The following is a 27,252-nucleotide window of genomic DNA, read 5'->3' on the forward strand; positions in this document are numbered from 1 at the left end:
AATTAGAAAAGTTTTCTTGACAAACCATAATAATTTTAAAAAAATTTAAATCCTAAAGAATTCGCATTTGATTTGACAAAAGGTAACGTTCTTGTATACTAATTTAAAGAATGGTATATAAATAAAGCATGAAAGTAGAAACAATTGACAAGACTCTCATTCCAAAAACACTAAAGGCAATACAACCTTTGTTTGGTCAAGTTAATTTACTAGGAGATTCATCTCAAATTTTGTAGAGATAGAAAAGCTAATTTCTAAGGCATTGTAAAAGATTACAATAATTATTTAGGATTCTATAGCTATTCTTTAGGATTAAATACTTCAATGCTTTTTCCTCTCTTATTATATTAAAAAAAGAGATTTAACACTGTCATTTTAGAGATTCTAAAATTTCGCGTTAGATAAAAATAGTTTTAATATCTTTCTTACATGGATAAAATTCTTCATCCAAAGTGACATTGTTTATACTTCCAACTCTTAAAGCAATTTCAAATATCAATGAAAGTAATTTCAAACTATCTCCATATTTATACATCTAACTTTACATGAATTTCTCTACATATTTATACATCTAACTTTACATGAATCAATATATAAAAGGATGCCTTGATTTTTTCCTATTTTAAATTCCTTGTAATGGTTCCATTTTTTCTATTTGTAAGAGTGGAAAACTAAGTTCTTAGGTTATTTTAGAAATATATAAATAATATTTTAATTTGCACCAAGTATAAAAAAAAAATTTAAAACTAATATAACCAGGTGTTTTTCAAATTGAGATAGAATATATAAATAAATTCTAGAAACGCTCAACTGGAACTCAAGAGATAATTAGTAGTTCAGATAGATCATACACAATCTATGTTTCCGCATACATTACATTGATATCCTACCCATACTTAGTAGTTGAGATAGTTGCACACGGCCAACATATTCCATATTTTTCGCATACATTACATTGATATCCTATGGATTCTTTAGTATTGCATAAACTGCAGGCAATGTCATCACGAAAGTGTAGTAGGAGCAGAGGATGTTGGGCATCATGTTTGGGATAGGTGATTCCATCTCTCCACCTGCTATCCATACTTTTCTCAATTCCTCTCTTTTTTATGTCCGCCACCAAATTTTCCTTGCTATCTTCTTCACCGTCACTCAGTACTTTTACCACTTCCATTCCCCTCCCACTTACAATCTCACCATTTATATCCACCACCAGTACTCTTGGCTCCCGGTGCCACTGAGTATCTGCACTAGCAAGACCCAGCACCATTCTTCTCACCTTCACTATCCTTTCATCTGTTCCCATTCCATTCATCAAGTCCTTTTGCAAATACTTAATACGCCGCCAAAATCTTTGCATATCAGACAAGGAGAGTGTTGCTATGCCACACATCTCCGACTCATTTTCTTTGAGCTTCTCACAAGCCTTGTCATAATCATCTGAACTGATTCCATATCGGTAGGCAACATAAAGCACATTGAATTCCATTCCCAACGTTGTCAAAGCAGAATTCAAGTGAGGGGCGAGCTCTATCATCTTCTCAAATACACCCACGCACAACAACGTCATTACTCCACCACGATCCATCACCTCCTTGGCCTATCACCAAAAACTCCAATTTCTTATCATGAAGAAATCATTAAGAAATTTAGTATAAATAAGCTCGGAGATTTATGGCGCATAGCTGAAGTGAAAGGTTACAATTGTTCTAAACTCACCTTGTTTGAGAGAAACTCGATATTTTGAAAGACGAATTGCAAAGTGGATGAAGAGTTGAATCTGAATGTCTCCCACTCCGTCTTTATCAGTTCTTCTTCACGAGCTTCAGAAAATGGATACGCCTCCACTCCCCACCTCTCTATCATCGGCATTGCATCTTTGTTTGATATCCTTCCCTTCTCGTCCACCACACAAACGAATGGCTCAATAAGAATGCCATACATATATTTTCCCTGTGCCTCACTAAAAGACACTGTTCTCTTCTTTATCAACCATGGATCTGGTACCGAAGGCCACGGAGCATTGACAGCCGCTCTCTCAAACTCCTCCCACGTGTCTCTAACTTGACGTATGACTGGAACCCAAACTACTTCTACCGAGTTATTAGTGAAGCCACTCTCTTGCATTTTCACATACATTTCTTTCAGGGCAGAGGTGCGCATTATTGTTACATCAAGAGATGTGATGAGCAGTAATATCAATTTCCCCTGTAAAGCGGCAACCTTTACCTGCAATCATCATTCTCTTTTACTCTTACAAGCTAGCCTCAAATATTTCTACCCAATCAAAACGACATTAAATTATTAAAAGTGAATTACTCGAAACCAATACCTGACGGTTTCCACTGAGCAAAAGATAATCTGTTTCTCTAGTTACCAGCAATTCTTTTAGCAATTCAAGGTGGCTCTCTCTCGGAGTGTTTCCTAAGAAGGCCTCCATATTAGAAGACATGTCTTCCCACGCCGACAGGAAATTTAAGTTGTTTTCTTCTAATTTATCAGTGCTACGGAAAACTGCAATGCTACCCGTTTCATTAAACGATTTGGATAATTTCTGATAGAATGAGGAAGTGCTGAAGTTATCAGGCGTATGAGCCACGATTTTGAGAGTCGCACACTCAGAAGATATTAATGATTTAAAATTTATCCCAACATATATGATTTGCAACTCTTTTGAATTCTCCTGCATCTGCTGCAGGTTCTTTCTCATTAATGCTTCGTACCGCCGAAAGCCATCGCGAATATCAATGATGAGGATGATTGGATTTTGTGGTTGAAGTGAGGATGGAAGGAAGGGGTTTTCATCTGCGTCAAGCAGAAGCCCTTCCTCATCAAATACCCTTGCTAGCACCCCTTCCAACAACAGAGCCCTTCCCCTTGCTTCACCCTGCAATTGGAATGCAATTAGAATTAGTTGATGCAATGCGCTCTAAAATTTCGCACCAAAATAGAAAAGAAGTGATTCTACAAGTTAAACATATCCAATCTAAGGCCACCTGTAAATTCAGATTGGTAGCCAAAACAATAATGGAACTCCACAAAGAATAATTATTTGCACCAAATTAAATATATAGGGCCTTAGCACTAAACAAAATTACAATTTATACCTTACGGAAGTCTGTTACCACCACCAGGCTCCCCTCCTTTTGCCTTTTCATTTCCATCCAACACTCTATCATTCTTTCACTGCCAGCAATGTCGAGGCGCCACAAGCTCCTGATATTCCCCAAACTAACCATCCATTCACCAGCCAAATTCTCACATTTGCAAAGTTCTAGTGTTGTTAATGATGGAAGAAGATGGAAATCATCAGAAAGCTTTACTAAACTAGAGCACTCTGATAGATTTAAGCTTTCCAAGCAGCTAAGCTCGCCAAAACGGTCTGGAAGATTGCATAAACTATCACACCTGGACAGATTCAGGTATTTTAGAGCTGCAAGGCAATGGAAGTCGCGGATCAATTCCTCCAGTTTAACACATCCTGACAAATCTAATGTTTCTAGAGAACTAAGTTTCCCAAAATTTTGAGGCAGGCTTGACAAGCCCTTGCAATGTTTCATGTGTAAACATCGCAGGCAAGTGAGCTCACCGAACCTGCTGGGAAGCCTCTTCAAACTAGAACATAAGTTTAATGAAATATATGTGACCATTGTATTGTTGCAAGTATCTTCTGGTAGTTCACTCAAACTCCAAAAGCCATCAAAATATATACGAGATCCAAACGCAGACATCTGCAAGCGTCCAAGGTTATGGGGAATGCAAAGCAGACTGGAACAATCTCTTATATTCAATGACTCTAATGAGGTGAGCTTTTCCAGATCGCACGGGAGCTCTTGCGAACTCCTGCAACATGACAGGTCAAGCTGAGTAAGACTTGTCAACTCCCCAAATCCAGCGGGCAACTGCTTCAGATTTTTGCAAGATGACAGGTTAAGCTCAATAAGACTGGTCAACTCCCCAAATCCAGCTGGTAACTGCTTCAGATTCCGACAATGACTCAGATCCAACCTCTCCAGATATCGGAGCTTGACAAGAGCTTCGGGCAGTTCTTCTAGGTCTTGACATCGGGACAGTTTCAACCTTTGCAGGTTATGTAAATTTGGAAAACAGTGAGAAATTCCATCAGCATTGCATGCATCCAATTCCAGCTGCTTTAATGAACCAAGACGCCCGATTTCCGCGATTCCATGTATTCGGCTACCAAATAGTTTGAGCACCTTTAAATATGGAAAATTCTGCAATGAAGATGAAGAATCTAAATTCTCTACTCATACTACAAGTACTAAACATCATTATTATTAATTCATAGCTAAACATTTGGAAAATACGAAAACTTGGAAGAAATAAATTATTTCTATGTGGAATTCGTTGACCACTTGCCATGGACGAACTCAAAATGAAATCCTTCTTGGATTCATGTATTGATAGGTATCTCAAATGACTGAGTTTGAATATATCGATTGGCAAGCCGCACATCCCACCGCCCACATGAAGAAATCTCAGCTGGTCAAATTGTTTGCTGCATTTTCCCTTCACAACGGTCAGATTGCCTGCATAAAATATTCTCAAGAATCGGCTCATTGCGTCCAACTCTTCTGCAGATATAAACAAGGGACGCCTCAGATCTTCCATCCAAACTCCCTTTACTTGGGAAGCAAGCTGTCGAAATTCAGAGACACTCTCAAGCATGTTATAATAACTCAAGGAGGGAATTTTTCATAAAGCTTGTGTGTAAAGAAATTAAAAGAAGTAATATATCTAATAATGAAAATTTATGCATACCTCTTTATCTTCTAAGATCAAAGAAGAATCTTCTTCACATTTTATTCGAGTCTGCTTTGATTTATTACGACCAGCTGCTAAAATGAGATCATGAATCTTTATCTTCTTTCCATCCCTCTTGATCAGAGCTCCTTCTTGTAAGCATTTCATTTCTTCCTCTCCCACAATGTATGCAACTTCTTCCCACTCCCAATTTATCTTCTTTTCATCTTCTTCCCACTCCCACTTTTTCTTTCCATCCCTCTTGATCAGAGCTTCTTCTTGTGAGCATTTCATTTCTTCTTCCCACTCCCACTTCGGCCACCGCCAAGAGAAGAACGAGCAGATGTCAAGGAATGCTTCTTTGCTACTTGAAGTAAGCCCATCATAGGAAAACAAAACTCTTGACTCATCAAAATTATACTTCTCACTGCCACCAAAATCATCTCCAGATTTTAGCCAACACAATACTCGGTCATAAGAATCAACTGTGTTCTCCCGTTGATGAATATAAGCTCCAATGACCTCCAAAAATAATGGACAACAACTGCATTTCTCTGCTATTTTCCTCACCTGAGGTCTTTCTTGCAATATAGACTCCTTTTCTATTTTTCTATCAATTTTCCTACATAGCACTTCAAGAGCTCCATCAATAGAAAGAGATCCTATGTCATAGAGTTTACAAGGTTCAATCCTACAATACTCAAGTATTCCTTTGACATTTGTTTCTCTAGCTGTTAGAAGTAATCGAAACTTCTTTGCACTTGTGAAATCCTTGGGCAAAAGCTTTTCTAGTGGTTCTAAATACAAAGCATTATCAATATACAAGAAGACGGATTCTTTTTCTATGATTTCTTTTAGGCTCTGCTGTCCACTTTGGTAATCTCTTACATTATGTTTGGTGGTAGTCAAATCATTCAAAATTGAGGATTGAATTTTTTCTATTTTGGGGTTTTTTTCTAGGCTTTGAATGAGGGTAACTCTACAATATTTCCAACCATGAAGTTTGTCTTTTAGAGAGGAATAAACTGCATCTGCTAGTGTGGTCTTTCCAGACCCACCAACACCATATAATACCACTGCTGATGTTGCACTATCACTCTCCCAATCAAGTTCTTCAATGACTTCTTTAATTTTATCTTCTATTCCAACTGCTAGTAAGAATGACATGTGAAATGGCACAAAATGTCAATATAGCACCTATATTACTAACTAAATAATAGCTCAAAAACAATTAGTTGATGATGTTTTTACCTGCATCATGGTTGAGGGAGGGAATACGGGGTGGAGGACTAACTAAGGAGATTAATGTATTGCCTATGTTTTGCACACCCTTGAAAGTAGAGGCACTAATCTGTAAATGAAGCTCCGCATGCATGTCTTCTATATTTCTGCTGAGTTGTTGAAGCTCTTGTTTATCCTTTGGACCTTTCCAAAATCTGTACATTATTCAATTAAACAAAAAGATTTTATGGTCTCATGTATAGAAATAATAATATCTTAAAAACTAGACTCTTAATCTAAAAAACTATGGTAGTTTCTTTGAATGTTACTCCTCACATTAGAGAATTAAAAAGACAAATATAAATATATTTATGCATTCTTAAAAATAAATTGTTCAAACTTGAAATTATTATGCACCTTTCAAGTCCTTTCCTTTTCTTTTGCAAACAACATTGGATGGCTCCTTCCACTATTAATTGTATAGACTTGCGTAATTTACCATGCAATTCCTTTTGTGAACTTGGAACATTCAAAAGTTGGAGGATTACTTTTGACAAGTAAATCATAGACTTAAAAAGTCTTAGACACTCTTCCTTGTTATTTTCAATTGTATCCGCAATTTGCAAAACTGCGCCCACCATTAAGAAACCCACTGCAACCCAATGAACACTTCCAATGGTATTCAATACTCTAATACTTGTTTCATGTGTGTTTCCAGAATATTCTTTTATCTACAAAACCAAATACAAATTGAAATGAATTAATCATCAATAAGTAGAATTAGTATTTACTCTTCCATTTCTCAATAAAATAAATTATACCCAGTAAACCAATAGAAGTATTTATTCACAAAAAAGGCCCATTCATCAAAAAAAATATTTAAAAAATACTAAAACATTTTATAAACAAAATAAAATTTCTTAATACACATTGTTTAATTAAAAGAATAGTTAATTTCTATTATATTTTTTAGTCAAATGTTCCCACTAGCTACACAATTAAATTTTATAATCAGATCTAAGGCATTCCTAAAGTTAAAAAGCAAGTATATTTTGAAATTAATTTTTCACGATTAATTTTTCTTTTCTGATTGGCTGAGGTCAATCTCACTGGGGTAATTCTTACTTATTGACTCGAAAAATTAGAATAAACGAAAACCAGTAAACCTCTGGAAGTCTCCGGAGCAAGTTATGCCGGTCAAATTGTCATCCAGGTTTCTTGATCGTGGCAGGGAAGGAGAATCAAATTAAGGTTTCTTGATTGCTGGCGAATTATTCAAATCTGAATTTTGGGAGTTTTCAGGTTTCATCGAGAGGGCTCTGATTTGTTTGTAAATCATTTCACTTTGATCTGACTGTTTGTTTGATAATTGGAATGGGTTGATTCCTTGCTAAGGCATAGACTGTATAAGTACAATATTTTAATTTATTAGTCCCTGCTTTAGCAACTAATGTTCCTATTATAGAATTAATTTTTTTCAAAGTAAAAACATTAGACAGAATTAAGGTTTTAAAATTAATATTTTTTAATTCATTTATAAAATATATTAATTTCTTAATTTTGATTGGCCTCAAACCATTTTCGTGGAAAAATCGAATTTTTGAGAATGAAATATAGTATAAAGACAAAAAAAAAAAAAGCTGCTAGTAAGTCAATGTTTGTTCTTCACATGCAACACTATCAACTTGATTATTCTCCGTTGAATGAGGCAAGCAGTTTAAATTTATTTTAATAAGTACTTCATTTAAGTTTATTTAGGTGTTATCAGCCTATCATATTTGGATTCGTATTCCAATGAGTGCAACTGTATTTTCATTGTTATTTATTATTTGAGAGTTTTTTATTTCTTACCATTACTTTTGTTTTAGTAATTTCTATCATCCATTTGTCAAGCCTTCTATTGATATTAGCATGTGTCAGTCTAATGTAATAATTCAACGAATCTTGACAGATTTGTTGGCAAATTTGTAATGGCTAAAAATGTTCAAAATATTGCTCATATACAAAATTCAAATTTTTTTTTTTTTATTAATTAATATTTTACATTATATGTTTTACTTTAAACATTTATATTTCAATCTTTACTTCAAATGTTTTTTCAAATAATTATCAAGTAGTTAATATTTTCATCATTTAAAAACATATGTTTTATTTAAAATATTTCTTACTATTAAATTGATTTCAATTTTATGAACATAGGCATTTTTAACTCTCTAAAATTATTCTAACAAAACAAAATTTGCATTCATATTCTATTATTCTATGTAATTTATCAATATACAAGTGATTTTCAACACTTTAGGATTTTAAAAAATATATATTATACTTTTTAAGATGTTTTATAATAAATTGAAAAATTAGAATTTAGTGATAGATTATTTAATTCGATCTTAGAAAAATTATTTTTTTTCCTATTTTAAAACATAGAAAAAAGGGAGTTATTTAAAGAATAGACATGTTTAAGAAATTAAATATTCAAAGCAACTATGAACTTTCTATAATATTTTTTATCTCTCTATATTAATATTAAAAATATATATATATATTTTTGATCTCTCTATAGTTAATATTAAAAAAAAATAGAATAATGTTATTGCAATTTTCTCACAAAAATAACTAAATGTAATTTCTAACTTTAATCTAAATTTTACTCTAACCAATGATTCTATATGGTTACATTTGCCTATTGAAGGGTTATTATTTTTCAAAAGGAGCTCTTGTTTACAATTGTTTTCATACTATATTTTATTGTATTGTAATTTTTATATTTGTTATTTTAATATAGATTAGATTTCATATAATCCAAGAAGTATAATTTAAAGTTTTTAGTTTTTAATTCAAATTTTGTTTCACTTATATTATATTTTGTGGTTGTTTATTTTATAATAAATACTAATAAAAATGTATTTTTATCAAAATTCATGATATATAATTAAGTTATTTTAAAATTGAAAATTGTATTACTATTATTGTTTACTTTTTAAAAGCCCTTTAAAAAATATAATTATTTTAAAATTATATATTGTATTGATTTATATATATATATATTATATAGAAAATTTAACAATATTATTATCTTTAATATTAACAATAAAATCAATTATTGTTTAAATCAATAAAAAAATAAGAAAGTGTCATTGAAAAAGTTACAATTTAAATAATAAAATATCTTTTATACTAATAATTATTATATTCTTGATCCCAAGATATATATACTTTATAATATTTTAATAATTTAGTCAATATTTTTAAATGTTGGCACATCATACACAAACATTAGAAATTAAATATAATTTATTTTAAAAAACTTAATTATCCTTATTTACCAATCAACTCCAACATGTTCCCTTCGAGGAGTCTTGTGAATTTTGTTTTTAAAGAACATTTTGATAATTCTTCTACTTTCACAATAAGCGATGACATGTGCTGGAACAACAAAGCTCTAATCAAATTTTGTATGTATGATGTTCATCTAAGTAGAAATGTGACATGTTTCCTAGGAATCTTGACATCAATCTATTGCTCAACCCTTGCAAAAGGTAGGGACTCAAGCTCTCTCAAAGCTCTTGTTAGAATATATAATTAGTTAGTAGGTTAGTTGATTAATTGCTTACCCCTAGAAAGTCTTTTAGTCAAAAATATGACTCATAAAGCCATGAAATAATGTGTTGAAAGCCAATCCAATTGTATATAAATTACAGTACCATATTGAATGGTGTAGGTGAATTTACTTTTTATTGTGTTTGCTCACTATTTTAACAATAATATATTAAATAAAATATTTGCACAAAATATATTATTTGTCTTCGATATTTCTTATATTAAATACATAAAATATAATTTAATATCTCATTTTTGAATAAAAATATTAAATAATAAAAATTGATGTTAAAATATAAATGATATATATATATATATAAAGAGAGAGAGAGAGAGAGAGAGAGAGAGAGAGAGAGAGAGAGAGATGATTATTGTCTTCATGTCTCTTTTTCTACTATAATTTGAAGGGACCTAAAACCCTTTACATAAAGATTATTCAGCAACACTGAACATACTTAAAAAACAACTTGACTAATAGAGAATAAAAGTCTCAAAGCAAATCCCAACCCAACCCCTGAAAAAAATGAACATAACATCAATACAAGAAACCTTGTGCTGGATCAAAAGCATACACAACAAAACTAGCCAAAATTCTTCAAAGTCTCAATGGCTTCGTCTTTTAATTGATTCATCTTCAAAGCCACATTCCTCAATTCTCAATTATTCAAAGGTGGATTCAAAGTTGTCGTCTTTGTGCTTTCCCTAGTCCTCTTTCTTTGACTTGATTCTTTCTTCATACCAAACTCTTTATCTTGTTCTAGGTCCACAATGGTCTTTTCATAGTGGAATTTCTCAAATTTAGCAACCAAAGTTTTCATATTATTTGGAGGCCTTGACCACTTTATGGTTGTGATCCATAATTCTACGTGGGTGGTATCAAGATTATTAATCTTCTAGTCCACGACATGCCCAATCTTCTTATCATAAATCTCCCTCATCTTCTCAATGCCTTCGACATTCTTTGATTTAAATAATCTCCCATCATTTTTTTTCATCTTTTGTCCAAAGGGCACAAATAGAGGGTCCATGAGGATTCTCCTTAACACCTCTAGAAGTAGGAACCACGAGATCAACTTGCACATTAACCTTCTCAGCTTCCTTAGTTTTCATTTCCTCAAATTTAGATGAAAGAACACAATGATTAATATTGAGGCAATTGACCTTGTTGCCTTGGTTTTCTAATCGTCAGATTATGCGAATTTCTATCGTATTGAATCAAAAAGTGTTCAAGTGTGCCACAATTCAATCCTTAAAAGAACCTCCAATAATTTTATGGTCTTAATGCCTCCAACTCAAGTCTAGCTCCCCCTAGCACTTTACATTTTTAAAATCCACCACCTAACTCCAAGTTATGACACATTAATAAAAGCTCTCAAAACACATATTTTCAATCGGAATATCAACCCTTAAGACATTAAGAGGTTAAGAAATGTGGTTCAAAATAAGTAATTTAATTTAAATCCTTAACCCCCCTACCCAAAAAGGAGCTAAAACAAAGCACTTCAAACACACATTTTGAACACCAAACCTTAACCCCCAAATATAAATAAGGTTAAGAAAGAGACCCAAAACACATGTTTTGGAAATAATTCTTAACCTCTTTGCCCAAATGTAAGAAGTTAAAAGTTATGAAGTTAATGAATCTCAATAAGAGTTAGTTATCACCGAAGGCTCATGATATGAAAGGTCATTTGCACAATTGAGATTCATTTGGAGTCCTTGAAAATACAATGATTTAGTTGAGAAACTTTTGATTCCTCCACACCAAAGGTGAAATTAATATCAATATGGTGCATAGTTCAATGAGTACGCTCAGAAAGATGTCATTTTGTCATTTTATGCAGAAGTATAAAATTTCAAAGTCTTAGGTGTGTATCTGAAAATGAAGATGGAAGGAGGCAAAGTGTTTGAAACTAATGTTGCAAAGAAAATGAGGATAACCTCATAGCAGATCCCATCCAAAATAAAAGAATTTTATTATAAGTTTCAAGGGCCATGTGACTTCATCCCAATCGCACATAGAAGGAATGTGAAGTTGAGTAACTGATACCATAGTGCTAGGCGTCTCCAATGCAAAGTATGTTGAAAAAAGAAACTCGTTGCTTACTGAGTGATGGATTGATGAATAAAGACAAAGCCTATTATGGTGAGAAAACAATAATGTCTACGTGTGATGGTTCATGCATTCCACATGGGTTGAGGATATTTTGAAAACCAACCCTTCCAAAGTAGGTTGATACCATTGTTTTATGACAGAGGAACTCTTCAAGGTGAGGTAACCCATGCTTACTTCCATCCAATAAAATATCAGTTGAGAAAAGAATCCAAAGTACGTGGTTGTATGAAATTGACAACTCTGTTTTGCAATGAATTAGCTATTCCATGTGAGCAAAGAATGTTTTGAATGCTACCATTGCATGAGGAACATTAACTGTGAACTGTTTGACAAAATGTCTAAGCAATAGAAGACATTGTGCCCTCAGTTTTTTATTATGATTTTTTCTTCAAAAATTTCCTCAATGAGATGATGTTTTATGTGTTGTTCCCAATAGCATGGTTGTGGTGTAGGCAAGGCATGGAACTGAGCTGAGGTGTACCATGAAGGGTAAGTGTCAGTGTGCATCAAGGGTGACTTAAGTGGTCAACCTCCCTCAAGAGGGATGAAGAAGAGTAGTCTTTCCCTCTAGTCTTCAGATGGGATAGAGGCGACATATAGTTTTAGGAGTGAAGCAGAGTAGCATCGCCTTATCATGATATGGTGAGGTTTGATGACAATGCAAGGGTCCCTAACTTAGTGAAGTGGAGTAGTTGAACCAATGTTGGTGATGGCTCAACATGAGTTGTCTAAGATCTAGACGCTAGGGAAGTAGAATACCTAGTCTTGTGGTAGGAGGCAAACAATTTGTTCAAGTAGGAGCATTGGGGACTTATGGGGAGTTGTGTGGGGGATGTGTGGCAAACCCAATTATCTATGTAGAACGATATCAAAGGGGGTGGTGCGCTGGGTATACATCTAGGTTGCTTGGTTGGTTGGATTTGCATTAAGGTAAGATATCTCAAGGGTTGTGTTGGTCCAAGATAGTGATCAGGATATGGCGCTCCAAGGGAGTGCTCAAAGTGAGCTATGTAATGTCCCCAATATTATTAAATAATAATATTTTGTTATGTGGCCAAGAATCAATGTATTTAATCTCTCGAGCCCATTGGTTATTTTTGTACTTGTTAGCTTATTGTTATTTTGTAATCCTTCAGGAAGTTTCCTCGAAGCCCTTTATAAGGCCTTCTTGTAGGTTGTTTCAGGCATGCTTTTGGATTATTTTCTATGTACTGTGAAATCATGTTGGAGTTCTGGATTGATCACCATTTCAGAAGTGAAAGATCTTCCCAATTTGGCCTTGTAGTTTTGGTAGGATACATCCCTCACCCTATTCCATTGTTGCATATAATTCTTTGCTCAATCCTGGCAAATTGGAGCACCATCTTTTGACAATTATTATCGCATCCAAGTCTCTATTATTGTGTGGATTTTATCAAGATCTATTGTGTTTTGTGTATGAACCAGATTGAACTCTGTATTGGGTTCAGATACCTAACCGTGTGGCCTCCCGTCATTTCCATACTACTTCTTCCTTGGTCGTACAACCTTCACCCTCCATACACATTGTCTTACATTGCTCATGTTGCTCATCCACACCAAGTACAACCTGCCATATGGACGCCCAGTACTCACCGTACATCCTCCTCTCTTCCCCTACCGTACTCCTACAACCACCTTATGACCTTTTCCTTACCCCCATATGGTCTCCTATTTGTGCAACGTACGACCCTCAACCCTCCCCTATAATACTTCCACTCACTCCACCGTACTATGCCCCTCCAATTGCTACCTTACGAACCTTTACAGTGGTATCAAAGCTGGTGATCTTGCCAGCCTTTCGGTGATATTGGATGCTGCCAAGATCTGGATCAGTACGAAGAATGGGTGAATCAAGTGCTAAAATGGTGCAACTTCTAAGGGAGCTGACAAGTGGACAACAACAACTCAGTGAAACCTTGTTAAATGGACCATGACAGCTTTGTGAGACCTTGGCGAAGGGGTAGTATCAAATTGGCAAGACCCTTTGACTTCCGGCACAAGGAAGGTCAAATGGAGGACACAATGGGCATGGTGACAATTCTGTCAATGAAAGGCTTCACACAGAGGGATCCCACACATGACCAACGATGCCAAAATTTCCATGACAGTTAAAACAACCTAGGGAGCAAGAGCCTACTTTCCTTGAAATGCAAGATCAATTCCATCTTTCAAGGATTATGTGGATTTGCAGATGAGGTATTCTAGGAGGCAGGGTGATTACAATGATGACATTAGATGAAAGATTGGAAAGATAAACTTATCATGTTTTGATGGATCTGGGCATACATCAACATGAGCATGGGTTCAAAAGGCTAGTACATACTTCTAGCTCAACCCCATGCCTGAAGAAGAGGCTATCAAGTTTGCAGCACTTCACTTGGAGGGAATTGCCCATGAATGGTGGCACCATGGGATGGTCACCCTCGATCATAATCATATCACTTCATATGTCGAGTTCACAAAGAGACTTATTGATCGCTTTGACGGAAGGGATCTAGAACTTAACTTCAAGGAGTTGGCACTACTAAAGCAAACTGGATCAATAGAGAGCTACATTACAGAATTTCAGAGGCTATCCATACTAGTGACAGACATTTCAGAGAGAAGACTTGTTTTATTCATGGATGGGTTGATTGAACCCTTAAAGGGTTGGGTGAAGGGTTTTAACCTTGACACACTTGTGGCAGCAATCATGAAGGCATGGGACATGGCAACATCTACTTCTTCGTCTAAAAGTTATTCACATACTAGGCCACCCATCGTTTCAAAGGAGAAAGACAACAAGCCCCCTCAAAAGAAGCAATCAACATATGAAGCTATGAGACAAGATCTAAGGAGAAGGAAGCTATGTTTTAATTGTAAGGAAACATGGGAACCATGACACCGATGCTTAGGGAAGGGGAAGATGCATTACATAGAAGTGATGTCAGACAATGAAGAGGATGAGGAACCACGAGTCAAAGAAGATGATCAACAAATTGCAAAAGAGGGAAACATAAATCATGCAGAGAGGATTGTTGCACTAGTACGTCAAGGAGGAACCATTGCTCTTGCGAGCACTCTGAGGTGTACTATTTTTTGAGTACGAGGAACTCTCCAAGGACAACGGGTCATAGCTATGTTGGACAGTGGGGCCACACTTAATTTCATTAATTCATCACTTGTGGAACGAAGAGGTTTGACTAGGAGACACATGCGGGATTCCAAGTCAAGGTAGGCGAAGGAAACCTCCTATCATGTACCCATTTGGTCCCAGAACTTAACATTACCATGGGAAACCATACGGTGACCGAAGATTTCCTTGTAGTAGATCTAGATGACATGGAAGTAATTATTGGCATCCAATGGATGGAAACATTGGACGAGTACACACAAAGCTTCAAATGAATGGAGTTTTCATTCGAAGTGGATGGAAAGTAGGTGGTCCTCAGGGGAATGTCAAATGGAGGGCCGAAGGAAATCTCAGCACAATGGATGGAAGCTATTCTTCGACATGATGACATTGTTTGGACAATACAATGTTTGATATCAACAAAATTGATGAAAGTACAACAAATCGACCACCAAGATGATGAGCTTCACACAGTGTTGGATAACCATAGTACGGTCTTCATCAACATCCCTCCAGGCATCCCTCCACATAGAGGATTTGAGCACATCATTGAGTTGGAGGAAGGAGCCAAACCCATCATCACTACACCCTATCGCCATCCAAAAAGGTTTAAGGAGGAGATAGAAAAAATGATCCAAGAACTCCTAGAGAAATGATGGATTAGGCCTAGTTCTAGTCCCTTTGCATCATCAGTAGTTTTGGTTAAGAAGAAGGATGGAACCCTCCGAATGTGTGCGGACTATCGTGCACTAGACAAGAAAACAATTAAAAATAGGTACCCCATCCCCAAGATCGATGAACTATTGGATGAGTTACATAGTGCACTCTATTTTTCCAAAATAGACCTTCGTTTGGGATACCATCGGATCCGCATGAGGGACGAAGATGTGGAGAAGACCACCTTCCGTTGCCACTATGGACATTATGAGTTCCTAGTTATGTCATTTGGTCTAACCAATGCTCCAGCTACTTTCCAGTCATGCATGAACCACATCTTCAACAAGCAACTATGAAAGTACCTATTGGTGTTTTTTGATGACATACTTATTTACAGTGAGACATGGCAGGAACATTTGAGGCATTTGGATGAAGCACTCGAAATTATGGAGTCACAATCACAGTTTGCCAAGAGATCTAAATGCGAGTTTGGAATGACACAGAAATTGTATTTAGGGCATATAATCAGTGCTCAAGGGGTTCAAGTACACCAGGAAAAGATTCAAGCCATCTTGGATTGGCCACCTCCCAAAACTCTCTCTGATCTATGTGGATTTCTTGGATTGTGCAATTACTATAGAAGGTTCGTGAAGGGGTTCTCACAACTTAGTGCACCACTGACAGACCTGACAAAAAAAGGATCTTTTCATTGGGATATGAAGGCACAACACACTTTTGACAAGTTGAAGGAAGTTATGAGTTCATCCCTGGTCCTGGCACTTCCCGATTTCAATCTACCCTTCATCTTGGAGTGTTATGCTTCAGGAGAAGGTATTGGGGTAGTATTGATGCAAAACTGTCACCCCATTGCATTCGAGAGTTGAAAACTCTCAGAAGCAGAATAATTGTACTCCATCTATGGTAAAGAGATGCTTGCAATCATGCATGCACTAACAAAGTTTCGACAGTATCTTGTTGGGGCAAAATTTGTGATGCGGACAGATCACAACAGCCTAAGATATTTTTTAGAACAAAAAGATTTAAATGAACGAAAACAGAAGTGGGTGAGCAAAATTGAAGCTTTTGACTTTGATATTGAGTATGTGAAAGGAAAGCATAGTGCAGTGGCTGATGCTCTATCAAGGAGGCCTACAATATGTTCATTGTCTGAATTTTTAGCAAATTGGAAGGAACGCCTATTGGTTAAATACTCCAAGAACACATTTGCTTGCTAGTTGATGGATGGTCATGTACAAGATGATAGGCATAAGGTGGTTGATGATATTATCTACTACAAGGGCAGGATTTATCTAGTACCCGAGTCCAAAAGGAAGGAAAGAATTCTAAAGGAGATGCATGATTCACTGTTGGCTGGACACCCAGGATACCCAAAAACCTACAAGCAAATCCAAGAACGTTTTACATGGAAGTGCCTCAAGAATGACGTCTTACAATATGTACAAGAATGTTCTACTTGTCAGCAAAAAAAATATAAGCATACCCTACCTACAGGACTTCTCCAACCATTGCCAATCCCTGATCAAAAGTGGGGAAGCATTTCAATGGATTTCATCACTGGGCTACCCAAAGTTCAGGGGAAGGACTGCATTTTTGTCGTGGTTGATCGTTTGACCAAGTATGCCCATTTGTTTTCCATTTCCACTGGGTACCAAGCACCACAAGTGGTCGAGTTGTTCTTTTGTGAGGTTTTTCATTTACATGGTCTTCCACAAAATATAGTAGTGACAGAGATAGTTGTTTCCTTAGCAATTTTTGGATGGAGTTATTTAGGCTAGCGGGAACGGAGTTGTCACCAAGTACGAGCTACCATCCACAATCAGATGGACAAATTGAGATTGTGAACAAATGGTTGGAGGGCTATCTGAGGAATTATGTTTCAATGCAGCAAAAGGCATGGGTGTGTTGGTTGCATCTGGGTGAGCATTGTTACAACACTACCTATCACATGTCAATAGGCATGTCACCCTTCAAAGCGTTGTATGATTATGACCCTTCATCATTCATGGATTTGGCATTGGGAGACAGTTGTGCACCGAGGCTAAAGATTGGCTATAGGAGAATTTAGATATCATGAGATCTCTCAAGGAAAATCTACAAAGGGCTCAAAATCAACAGAAGATATTTGCAAACCGGCATCGAATTGAGAGAAGTTATGAGGTGGGTGATCTGGTATACCTTCGACTTAAACAATCCTCCCTGAAGACATCTGGTAAGGAGAAACTAAAACCACGCTTCTACAGACCCTATAGAGTGGTTTGAAAGGTAGGAAAAGTTGCCTACGAATTGGAGCTTCCTGAAGGGAGTTGAATCCACAATATTTTTCATGTGTGATCACTAAAAAAGGCTATTGGATAACGTGTCACAATGTCGAAGGAATTACCTCCCATTAATGAAGAAGGGAAACTAATTTTAGAACCAACAGAGATCATAGATGTCTAGGAGAAGAAGCTCAAGTCTTGTACCATTAATGAGTTTCTTGTGCAATGGAAGGATCTTCCTGTCGAGGATGCCACTTGGGAAGGTGAGCAAATTCTAGATCATCCAAGTTTGCAACTGCCTAAGGGCAAGCAATATTTGGGCACGGAGGACTGTAATGTCCCCAATATTATTAAATAATAATATTTTGTTATATGGCTGAGAATCAATGTATTTAATCTCTCGGGCCCATTGGTTATTTTTGTACTTGTCGACTTATTGCTATTTTGCAATCCTTCGAGAAGTTTCCCCGAAGCCCTTTATAAGGCCTTCTTGTAGGTTGTTTTAGGCATTCTTTTGGATTATTTTCTATGTACTGCGAATTCCTGTTGGAGTTCTAGATTATTTCACCATTTCGGAAGTGAAATATCTTCCCTATTTGGCCTTGTGGTTTCAATGGGATTCACCCCTCACCCTATTTTGTTGTTGCATGTAATTCTTCGCTTGGTCCTAGCAAATCGGATCAAAGCACCATCTTTCGGCAATTATTATTCACATCCAAGTCTCTATTATTGTGTGGATTTTATCAAGATCTATTGTGTTTTGTGTATGAACCAAATTGAATTCTATATTAGGTTTGGATACCTAACCATGTGGCCTCCCGTCATTTCCGTACTGCTTCTTCCTTGGTCGTACAGCCTTCACCCTCTATACACATTGTCGTACATTGCTCCTGTTGCTCATCCACACCAAGTACGGCCTGTTGTATAGACGTCCAGCACTCACCATACATCTTCCTCTCTTCCCCCACCGTACTCCTACAACCACCATAAGGCGTTTTCCTTACCCCCGTACGGTCTCCTGTTTGTGCAACGTATGGCCATCAACCCTCCCTACTATACTTCCACTCACTCCACCGTATTGTGCCCCTCCAATTGCTGTTGTACAAACCTCCCACTGCACTACACAAAACATTACAAGCAAAGCCATAAGACAAATGTGTATTAAGTAGCTAAAGAGGCGGTTATAGGGCATGTCTCGAAGAGGTAGGTCATGATGTATGGCAAGTAATGATGGGTTGTGGTGCATGACTAAAATGAGTATTTAGTAGATCATAGGTGAAGTTATGGTGGTGTAGGTGAGTTGGAAGGAAGTGCAACATCCAAGGGATTGGGTGAATCATAGGACAAGAGCATGGTGCTCAAGTAGGTATGTATTGCAAAGGAATTTGAGATGACTAAGATTGTGTATATGCACAAAGGGTTGGTTTGAGTGCAGTGGATGCATGAGTAACAAGGTGCTCAACAACAATGGGATGTAGACATAGATGTGGTGTTGAGGCAATTGGGGCCCATTGTTTGGATTTAGTGTTTGGCTAAGGTAGTCAATAGTTTTGTGGAGAATAGGTTTGAGCTTCAAGGTTCATGGCAAGTTGGGGGAGCCTAATAAGTGATGAAGCCTCATGGAGACAGGGGTGTGCTAGGATAGCATACAAGTTTTGAGTAGAGGAGATGTTCAAATGTGCATTAGGGGTACCGAGTATACATGCTAGGGTGGTGTGTGTGTAGTGTGCAAGGGAGGACTCAGTAGTCTAAGTCACTCAAGGTGGATGCAGTGTTCATCTAGGGAGTTGTGGTGATTCTTAGTACAGTGGTGCAGTGCTTGGCTAAGGTAGTAAGAGTACTATAACAAGAGGAGTTGTGGAAGTTTTGGGCATTCAAGGAGTGGCATGATGGTGATCACGGGTGATAAAAAGATTAGGGGACTTGACATCACATATGGTTGGTGTTGGAGCAAGGTTGTCTTATGGGGGACACTGAGGCAAAGACAGTATAGGGCTTAAGTAAGGGGTTTAGCTTGGGTTAAACTAGGGTAGAGCTAGGAGCTCGAGCATGCATGCATGGTGCATCAAAGGAAGTAGAACCATGGGATTCTAGCATATGCTTCTATTCCACAGGGGTGTATGTTAAGGCAATCGGGTGTGTAGGCACTTGATGAAGATTGCAGGTAAGGCGTAGTCTGGGTGAACAAAAATGGTCAAACCAACAAGGGAGTCAAAAGTAGTGATCACATGTGACAAATGTGGTTGGATATTTTAAGAGACAAGACTCGTCCTCGGCATGAGCTAAATCCAGCCCCGTGACACTAATAGTCATTGTAGAAAGATGCTTATTTTGGATTCGATTGTAATAATAGTACCTAAATTGACCAATTACCAACCAAAAAATCCAAAATATAACACCCTATAAATACATATGTTAATAGCTATTGATTTTTAGTTCCTAGCATAGCCAGCTAACTATTAGAATCGTTAGATGCACATATAATTTTATTGGTCAAATCAAATTTCAGTATTTTTAAATCAGTTTATGTATTGTATAGTTGATTCATTTTAATATGTTTATAAGAATTAAATAATTCTATTGGCCGTCACATAAAATAGCGATGAGAAAATTAATATTGTACAATTTTAATTAGTAAAAAGGAAACATGACCGTCACTTCTTCTAGATTTTTCTCCCACATAGCAAAGCCTTAAATTTATTTCAGCACAAGCATTTTATGTATGGCAGGATCGAGGAATCAATCCATACCCTATTCCCTCCCTTATTTCAACAAATCCATCACTGTGCATATCTGTGTTCAAAGGATTCCATGACTCTCTAGTTAGTAATTGTTTAAAATTTCGAAACCGTTTCACTCAGCTCATTCATTTATAGAAAAATCACCATGAAGTTTTGCATAACAAAATCTTAGTGATATTTTCTTCTGCATTGCAGATTGGTACAAAGTAACCCTTGTTGGCAGGAACTCATTGGAAATTCTCAGGGAGATCATTAATGATGTGGCAAATGTAAGTAATCTTGTGACAGCGGGGTTTTAGCTATTTTTCTTGTGAATGCTTTTGTTTAGAGGGTTATTTAGACTCTAGTTGTTTACAGTATTTGCATGAGGATGTTCTAGGGTTGTGGCATTTTCCGTCTAAGAAAAGTCTTAAATTTTTGTCTTTATCATTATTGATTTTTTTGCCAGATATTTCATTCCAAGCCGTATTAAGTGATGCAGGAGCATCTTGCATCCAAAATAAAGGGGAGACATGCTGAATGTAAAAATTTAAGAAAAAAAAAAAAATTAATTCTGGAGGAGAGAGAAAAGTGACGAAAATTAGAGGAGAAATAATAAAAATAAAAAGGAAAAAAGAAAGGAGAAAAGAGGAATTTCTATTTTCAAGGTGCGTGGGTGGCGTAAATAGAAAATAATAAAAAATAGTTGTCATTACATTAATCGAGGTGTGTAGGTGGCATCTTAGAAGCTTGTGGAAAGTTTCTTAAATCTTGCATTTAATATTTGTTGTGGTCCATAAAAGAAATGTAATTTTCTAATTGGGCCACATGATGGTGCTTAGTTGTAATTCTAGAAGGTTATGGAAGTTTTAGAATGTTGTGGATATTGTGTAGGTGGAAATTCTAGAAGGTTTTGGATAAATCATGTATTTAGTATTTGTTGAGTGCTTAGTTGTATTTGGGTGGGAATTTAATATTTATTTAAAGATAGTTGTATTTACCTTTTATCCCACATTGGTTGTGTTTGTAATGTCTTGGGTTAGAAGTGCCTATTTAAGGAAGGCTTATTATCATTTGTAATCAAGTTCAAGAAATAGAAGCTCGAGGAGTAGGAACTTGAGAAGTAGAAGTTGTGGAAGGAGAAGCTCAAAGAGAAGCTTGATATCATCTTGTGGGTGTTGTAAGGATCTTCAAGTATAATAAAATTTCTTGTGAAGCATTTTTTTTTGGTCTCCATATTGTTGCACTCTTGGTTATGAGTTGGTAGGGTGGTGTGGCCCTCTATCATTAAGTCGGAGGAAAAGAGGCTTGGCTGAAGTTTTCAATATTTAATGAATTCTTTAGTTATATTTTTCGATGTATGTTTATTTTTAAATCTAAAGGTGATTTATTTTTTAGGTAAGAAGAAACATGAATTTCTGTTTTCATGGTTATTATATTCCTGAAATTGTAATCTTCCTCCTGTGCTCGTACAATATTTTGGGCCGTTTTTATTATTTTCTTTTGTTTCAGGTAATTTTATTTAAGCTTATGGAGCTTGAAGAGAGGAAGTTTTTAGGCTCAAAAGACACTGGATTTGAAAATTGTAACTTGAAAAGTAAGGAATTATTATAACTTCAATTTTTAGAGACGTTTGGGCAATATTTTAATGTCAGTGTTTTATTTCCATAAGAGCTATTATTCTACTCATTTCTTTTGTGCTATTTTTAACCCCTTCTAGTAATCTTCTTGTTAGCAGTTCTCAGTTTTGAGCTTCAGGGTTAGAAAATTTTCTTTCCATAAAATATTGGTTCCTATAAGATTACCATTAAAACCCATCAAAGTATTCATGAGAATTACGAGTATTAAGGTTGGAAAATATTAATATCATCAGTCTGGATTGGTTTTTAGGAAGTCTAGCTTTTTTGGGCCTGTCACTCAAAGAGGCAACGATTTTATTTCTAGGACTCGACAATGTACGAGAGTCTACATTGTTTCACATGCTGAAAGATGAGGTGAGTTCTGTCGCTTTTTAAAAGAAATATCCCATCATACTTCTAATGCTCAGGAAATTTAGAATTAGTTTTCATTACTAGCTATGACAACAGAGAATCTATGATGTTGGGCAAAACAAAAGAGAGAGAAGCAAGCTGGGATTTGAATACTCCATGCTCTGTTTTCTGAGTTGAAATCTGAATGCTCCACTTCTAATGCTTGGCAAAAAGACCAATTTTGTATACATATCTTCTTACAGATTATTTTTTAGTTTCTGGCAATTTCTTCAAACAAATCTGTAGCTTGCAGTATCTATATTTTAACTGTAATGCACAACTTTGATCTTCGTTGATATTATTAATTGAGGTTTATAGAGGTTTAACACATCTCAACTCTATGTAAATTTTTAATTTAATTTTCTTACAAATTTGTTTACAGACTCAGTCAGCTTATTTAAGAAAATTCTTTAACATGCAGCGTATGCATTTCTTCTGGGACATGAGGCTCTGAACTTTGTTCTTCTAACAATTTGCATCTTATATAGGATTTTTACAAGTCTCATATCTATGCAAACTTTTTATTTTCCTGCCATCTTTTGTTTCTAATTTCATATTGTTCTTCACAATCAATCTGATATCTAATAAAATTAACATAAAGTATTTTGAGGCCAGTGCAATAGAACCTCAATGTTTGCAGGAAGGATTATTAAGAGATTGTGAAAGGAACCTCAATCTGATATCTAATAAAATTAACATAATGTTTGCTCGGAATCCATGGGACATGGAATGTTGAGGCAAGATAATAAAGAATGAAACAATAGAAACAATCTACAATGAATGCGATCATTTTTAATTCTTATATTTAATTTTAACTACGCAGTTAGCAGTTAAATGTAACACTTAAAGATGGGAACTTTGGCACTTGTGCCTCTGTTTTAATGACTATAATTAAAAGATCAAACGAACGAGGAGGTCACTGATATAATGCCCCCAATAATTACGAGATCCTTTCCCTATATCAATAAATGATGGAGAATAATCCCATATCAATAAATGATGGAGAATAATCCCATATCAATAAATGATGGAGAATAATCTCATAGCAAACAGTGAATAACAATGTTACAAGTTATTTACACTAAAATGTAATGAATACTTCATACACACGTTTTTATTGTTCACCGGTGTTACAATAACTCCCTACACAACGAGAATTGATGGAAAACATAAACAAATATTCACAAGACGCTTATACCTACCTCATTGGCAATTAGTTTCACATTTGTTGACACCTGATCAGCAAAATTAGAAGCGTCTGTTGCAGAGGGCAGCTCACTCAATTTGTCTCTGATGGACTTCTTGTTCCGCTGGAAATTGTTAGACAAAGTGGTGTTGTTTAGCAGGTACAAGATATGGAAAAACCCAAATGAACTAAAGAAAACCCCAAATGAAATGAAGAAAATTAGCGCAGGGGTGATTTGTACCAGCTGAGCCTCGTAGTGAGCCACGAGTACATCGATCTGCGCAACGAATCGGCTGAGATCGAAGTCGGGCTTATCCGCTTTCGTGTTTAGAATCTCATCGATGATATCAGTGGCAGGCGGGGCAGAGGACGAAGATGAAGACGGCGTGGAAGACATTTTGAAAAATAAAGCAGCGAAGAAACAGAGGATGAAGATGATGAGAAAGTTGTGAAAGGCAAAACCTTTGAAAAATACAAAAAGAGGGGAGCAGAGAGGAAATGAAGGCAGAGGCTCCATTTAAATTGTGTTTCGGAAGGGAGTCAACGTAGAGCAGGTGGGAGGCAGCTTCAAGGAAAAGAGGGCAAACGGGAAGCCAGTGTGTCACATCCCGAGGCACTTTCTTGTCTCGTTCGTAAAGCGCGTAGAGATAAGGTAGCGAGGAGACGTTGGGTCGCATCGCCTGTTTAATATATCGTCCCGATGGAGAAGTTTTCCGCGCTAGTGGAGAGTGAGCTGGAAAGACAACTACCTCTTTGTCCCATCGCTGGGTACGTAGCATAGGGGAGGAACGAAATGGCTATCCAGCGGACCGGATTCTTGTATAATATTAATTTATTAATATTTTTAAAAATCTAAAACAATTGTTTTGTAACTTCACTTTAATATTAGATAATAAATTAATATCTGTTTAGTCGGCTGGATAGACACTGCTCGGGAGGAACATTTCATTAACTTTGTATTTTGTAAGGTAGGGAAAGAGATCCACTAGTCGTTTGGCTAACTTCGTGCACCTAGAACTCTTTGTCAATAGTAAATTTTTATAGGTGGCTAAAGAGCTTAAAGCTAACCTTTCGAATTTTCTCCATCGACAAAGCTATCTATAGAACTCATAGAGTGCAAGGTGGTCTAAAAGTGTCATTTAAAAACATTTGTCTCCGCTTACCAAAAAAATGGTACTTTCGCACAAATGGACCAATCAGCAACCAAAAAAGCTAAAAAATTATCAACTATTAGTACATATGTGATCGGCTAATAGTACACATACTATCATTTTTTGAAGCTTTTTAAAAGTGATAATTGGGAGGGATCTATAACGAATATCGTATCAGCCATTGGACCCCCCAACGGCTACTAGCTCTCTTCCACTAACAACATTCATTCACATTCAATTCTTTTTTTTTTCAATAGGAACAATATTATTATCATTAAATTAATTTTTGAAGTATCTATCCTTTCTATTGTTTATGTTATTATTTGTTTTAGTTTCAAACCTTTACATATTGACAAACTTCACCTAGTATTTTCTATATTCTTTTGCTCTTCATTTTATTTTCGGTGCTTTATACTCTTATGGATGTTACACATTTGTATGGTTTGTTTGAATTTACGAAAAAAAATTCATAATTTCTATATTATTTTGTTTGTTCAATTCATTTGCAGATGATTACTTCTTGTTTATTTCTATTTCACATTCTTGCATTTTTACAAACTTAACCAACCATTCTTTGTATGGTTTCCTTCATGTTCATTTATATAAGAAATATTCAAATGAAAAGACATAAAGGAAAGTATCAAAGAGAGTTTTATTGAAAAAAAGGTTACCATAAATCTCTAATTTTGGAAGTGGTTGCAAAGATCATCACAAGAAGACGAGATTTTTGAAGGGAAAAAATAAGAAAAAACTTCATTTAATTTTGTGTGTGTGTGTGTGTGTGTGTGTGAGAGAGAGAGAGAGAGAGGGGAGGGGGGGGGCGGGGCGGAGGGTCATTATAAGCATTATATAGTGTGTGTTGTATTAAGAATGAGAGAGGAGTGTCTCTTATATAGAGATGAGAAAATGGGCTATTTAATAACTCTCAAGTGAATGAATACCACATTCATGAATGTGTGTATGTATACCGAGTGTCATAATCCTCTTAAGAAGGAATAAATCGGTTTTCTTTATAAATGAATTAAAAAATGACATGTCCTCACACATGGACAAGAGGATAAACAAATGACATGTCCTCACACTTATACTAGAGGATTAAAAAACACATAAGGGATACCTTGGTTTATCCCAATTAATAAATAAATACAACCATGGAAAGATATTACTTCTAACACACCCCCCGCCTTTAATCTTTACTTGGAGATATTACCACAAGAGGTATCAAACCCAATTTACAAAAAGATTGCAACTTGATCTTTAATATAAGGTAGAAATTGAAATGTCTTCAAGTGTGCAAAAGGTCTTTGTAAATTCATCTTTTTAGATCAAAGAGAAGTGGTCAGGTTTGAATGTATTACATCTTCAAGTGGATTTGTGGTGCATAGAATGTGAACAAAAAATAATGTCTTTGAGTATGGCTTGATGGATCACTTGAAAAATAGAAGTAATAAACAAGGCAACTATCCACAAGGATAATTCCACTCTTATATTCAAGTTAGCAAGTCTTTTGAAATGTTAAAGTTATAAGAAAATCATCTTAGAGTAAACTGATATGTAGTGATACAGATAAATGCAACATGTCTCTATAAAGCAATCAAGCTAACACGATTTCAAGATAAATCATATGCTCAAAATATCAACAAAAGTTTAGATATGAGAATATTTTTCAATGCTCTCATGAAAATAATATACTAATTGATGCAAATCCAAGGCGATGGGCCACAACAACATTAAAGTAACCTTGTTAAATAGCTCCAAGAGGTTTCAAAGCCGTATAATATTTAGAAAAGGCTATTAATGGCTTTGGGGACTCCAACTATCTAAACCACTTGCCCAAAGACCTCCAATGGTCTTAGAAACTTCTACCAACTCAAACTCTTCAAACTAACTTACTCACAAAGTTTTATTTTCGCATTTTATTGGCAAATCCCAAAGTTGACCTACTAGGCCTAGTGACCAACTAGGCCTCCATATATTGTTTTCTCCCCTTTTCTTCAAACTTCTCCAAAATTATACCAGGAAAAACTACATATTTGAGCACCCTTTTGGTTTGACTTCCACATACCAAAATCTTATTGTGTGTTGTTTTGGACCAATACACCCTAATAGTTGACTGTGATAGTTTTTAGGTTAGAAATGGGTCACTTTACAAACGAAGCCCTCTTAAAACTTGATACCCAACCTTGTCACTTGTACAAAATATTAATTTGAATCCAATTAGATAAATATCTAGTCAATTTAGATCTACATGACCTCCAACACCAAAATCCCCAAATCACCCTTCAAAACCCTCATTAATCTAGGGTCTACTATATGTTGCCCTTCCCAACACTTCTACAACCTAAAAAGAGTTGTTTCACCTTCTTCAAGACATACTTAAACAATGACATTCCTT

At 35.8% G+C, this 27,252-nt stretch overlaps 2 protein-coding genes across 2 annotated transcripts; both read right to left on the reverse strand.

The window, feature by feature from the left end:
• Positions 1-767: 767 nt before the first annotated feature.
• On the reverse strand, positions 768-4,508 carry LOC149529304 (uncharacterized). Its single transcript, XM_089810545.1, has 4 exons — positions 3,108-4,508; positions 2,333-2,887; positions 1,720-2,229; positions 768-1,600 (listed from the first exon to the last, which is right to left on the reverse strand). Exons 1-4 carry the CDS (start codon positions 3,729-3,731, stop codon positions 887-889), a joined length of 2,403 nt encoding a protein of 800 aa, XP_089666671.1. The 5' UTR covers positions 3,732-4,508; the 3' UTR covers positions 768-886.
• LOC149529305 (disease resistance-like protein DSC1) lies at positions 3,797-24,188 on the reverse strand. Its single transcript, XM_089808130.1, has 8 exons — positions 23,948-24,188; positions 23,723-23,830; positions 6,403-6,716; positions 6,016-6,200; positions 4,783-5,912; positions 4,381-4,659; positions 3,947-4,235; positions 3,797-3,843 (listed from the first exon to the last, which is right to left on the reverse strand). Exons 1-8 carry the CDS (start codon positions 24,101-24,103, stop codon positions 3,797-3,799), a joined length of 2,508 nt encoding a protein of 835 aa, XP_089664256.1. The 5' UTR covers positions 24,104-24,188.
• Positions 24,189-27,252: the final 3,064 nt, after the last annotated feature.

The sequence above is a fragment of the Cupressus sempervirens genome, chromosome 11 (genome assembly GCF_028749045.1).
Source record: "Cupressus sempervirens isolate cs-2001-9-10 chromosome 11, ASM2874904v1, whole genome shotgun sequence".
In the NCBI taxonomy this organism is placed as follows: Eukaryota; Viridiplantae; Streptophyta; class Pinopsida; order Cupressales; family Cupressaceae; genus Cupressus; species Cupressus sempervirens.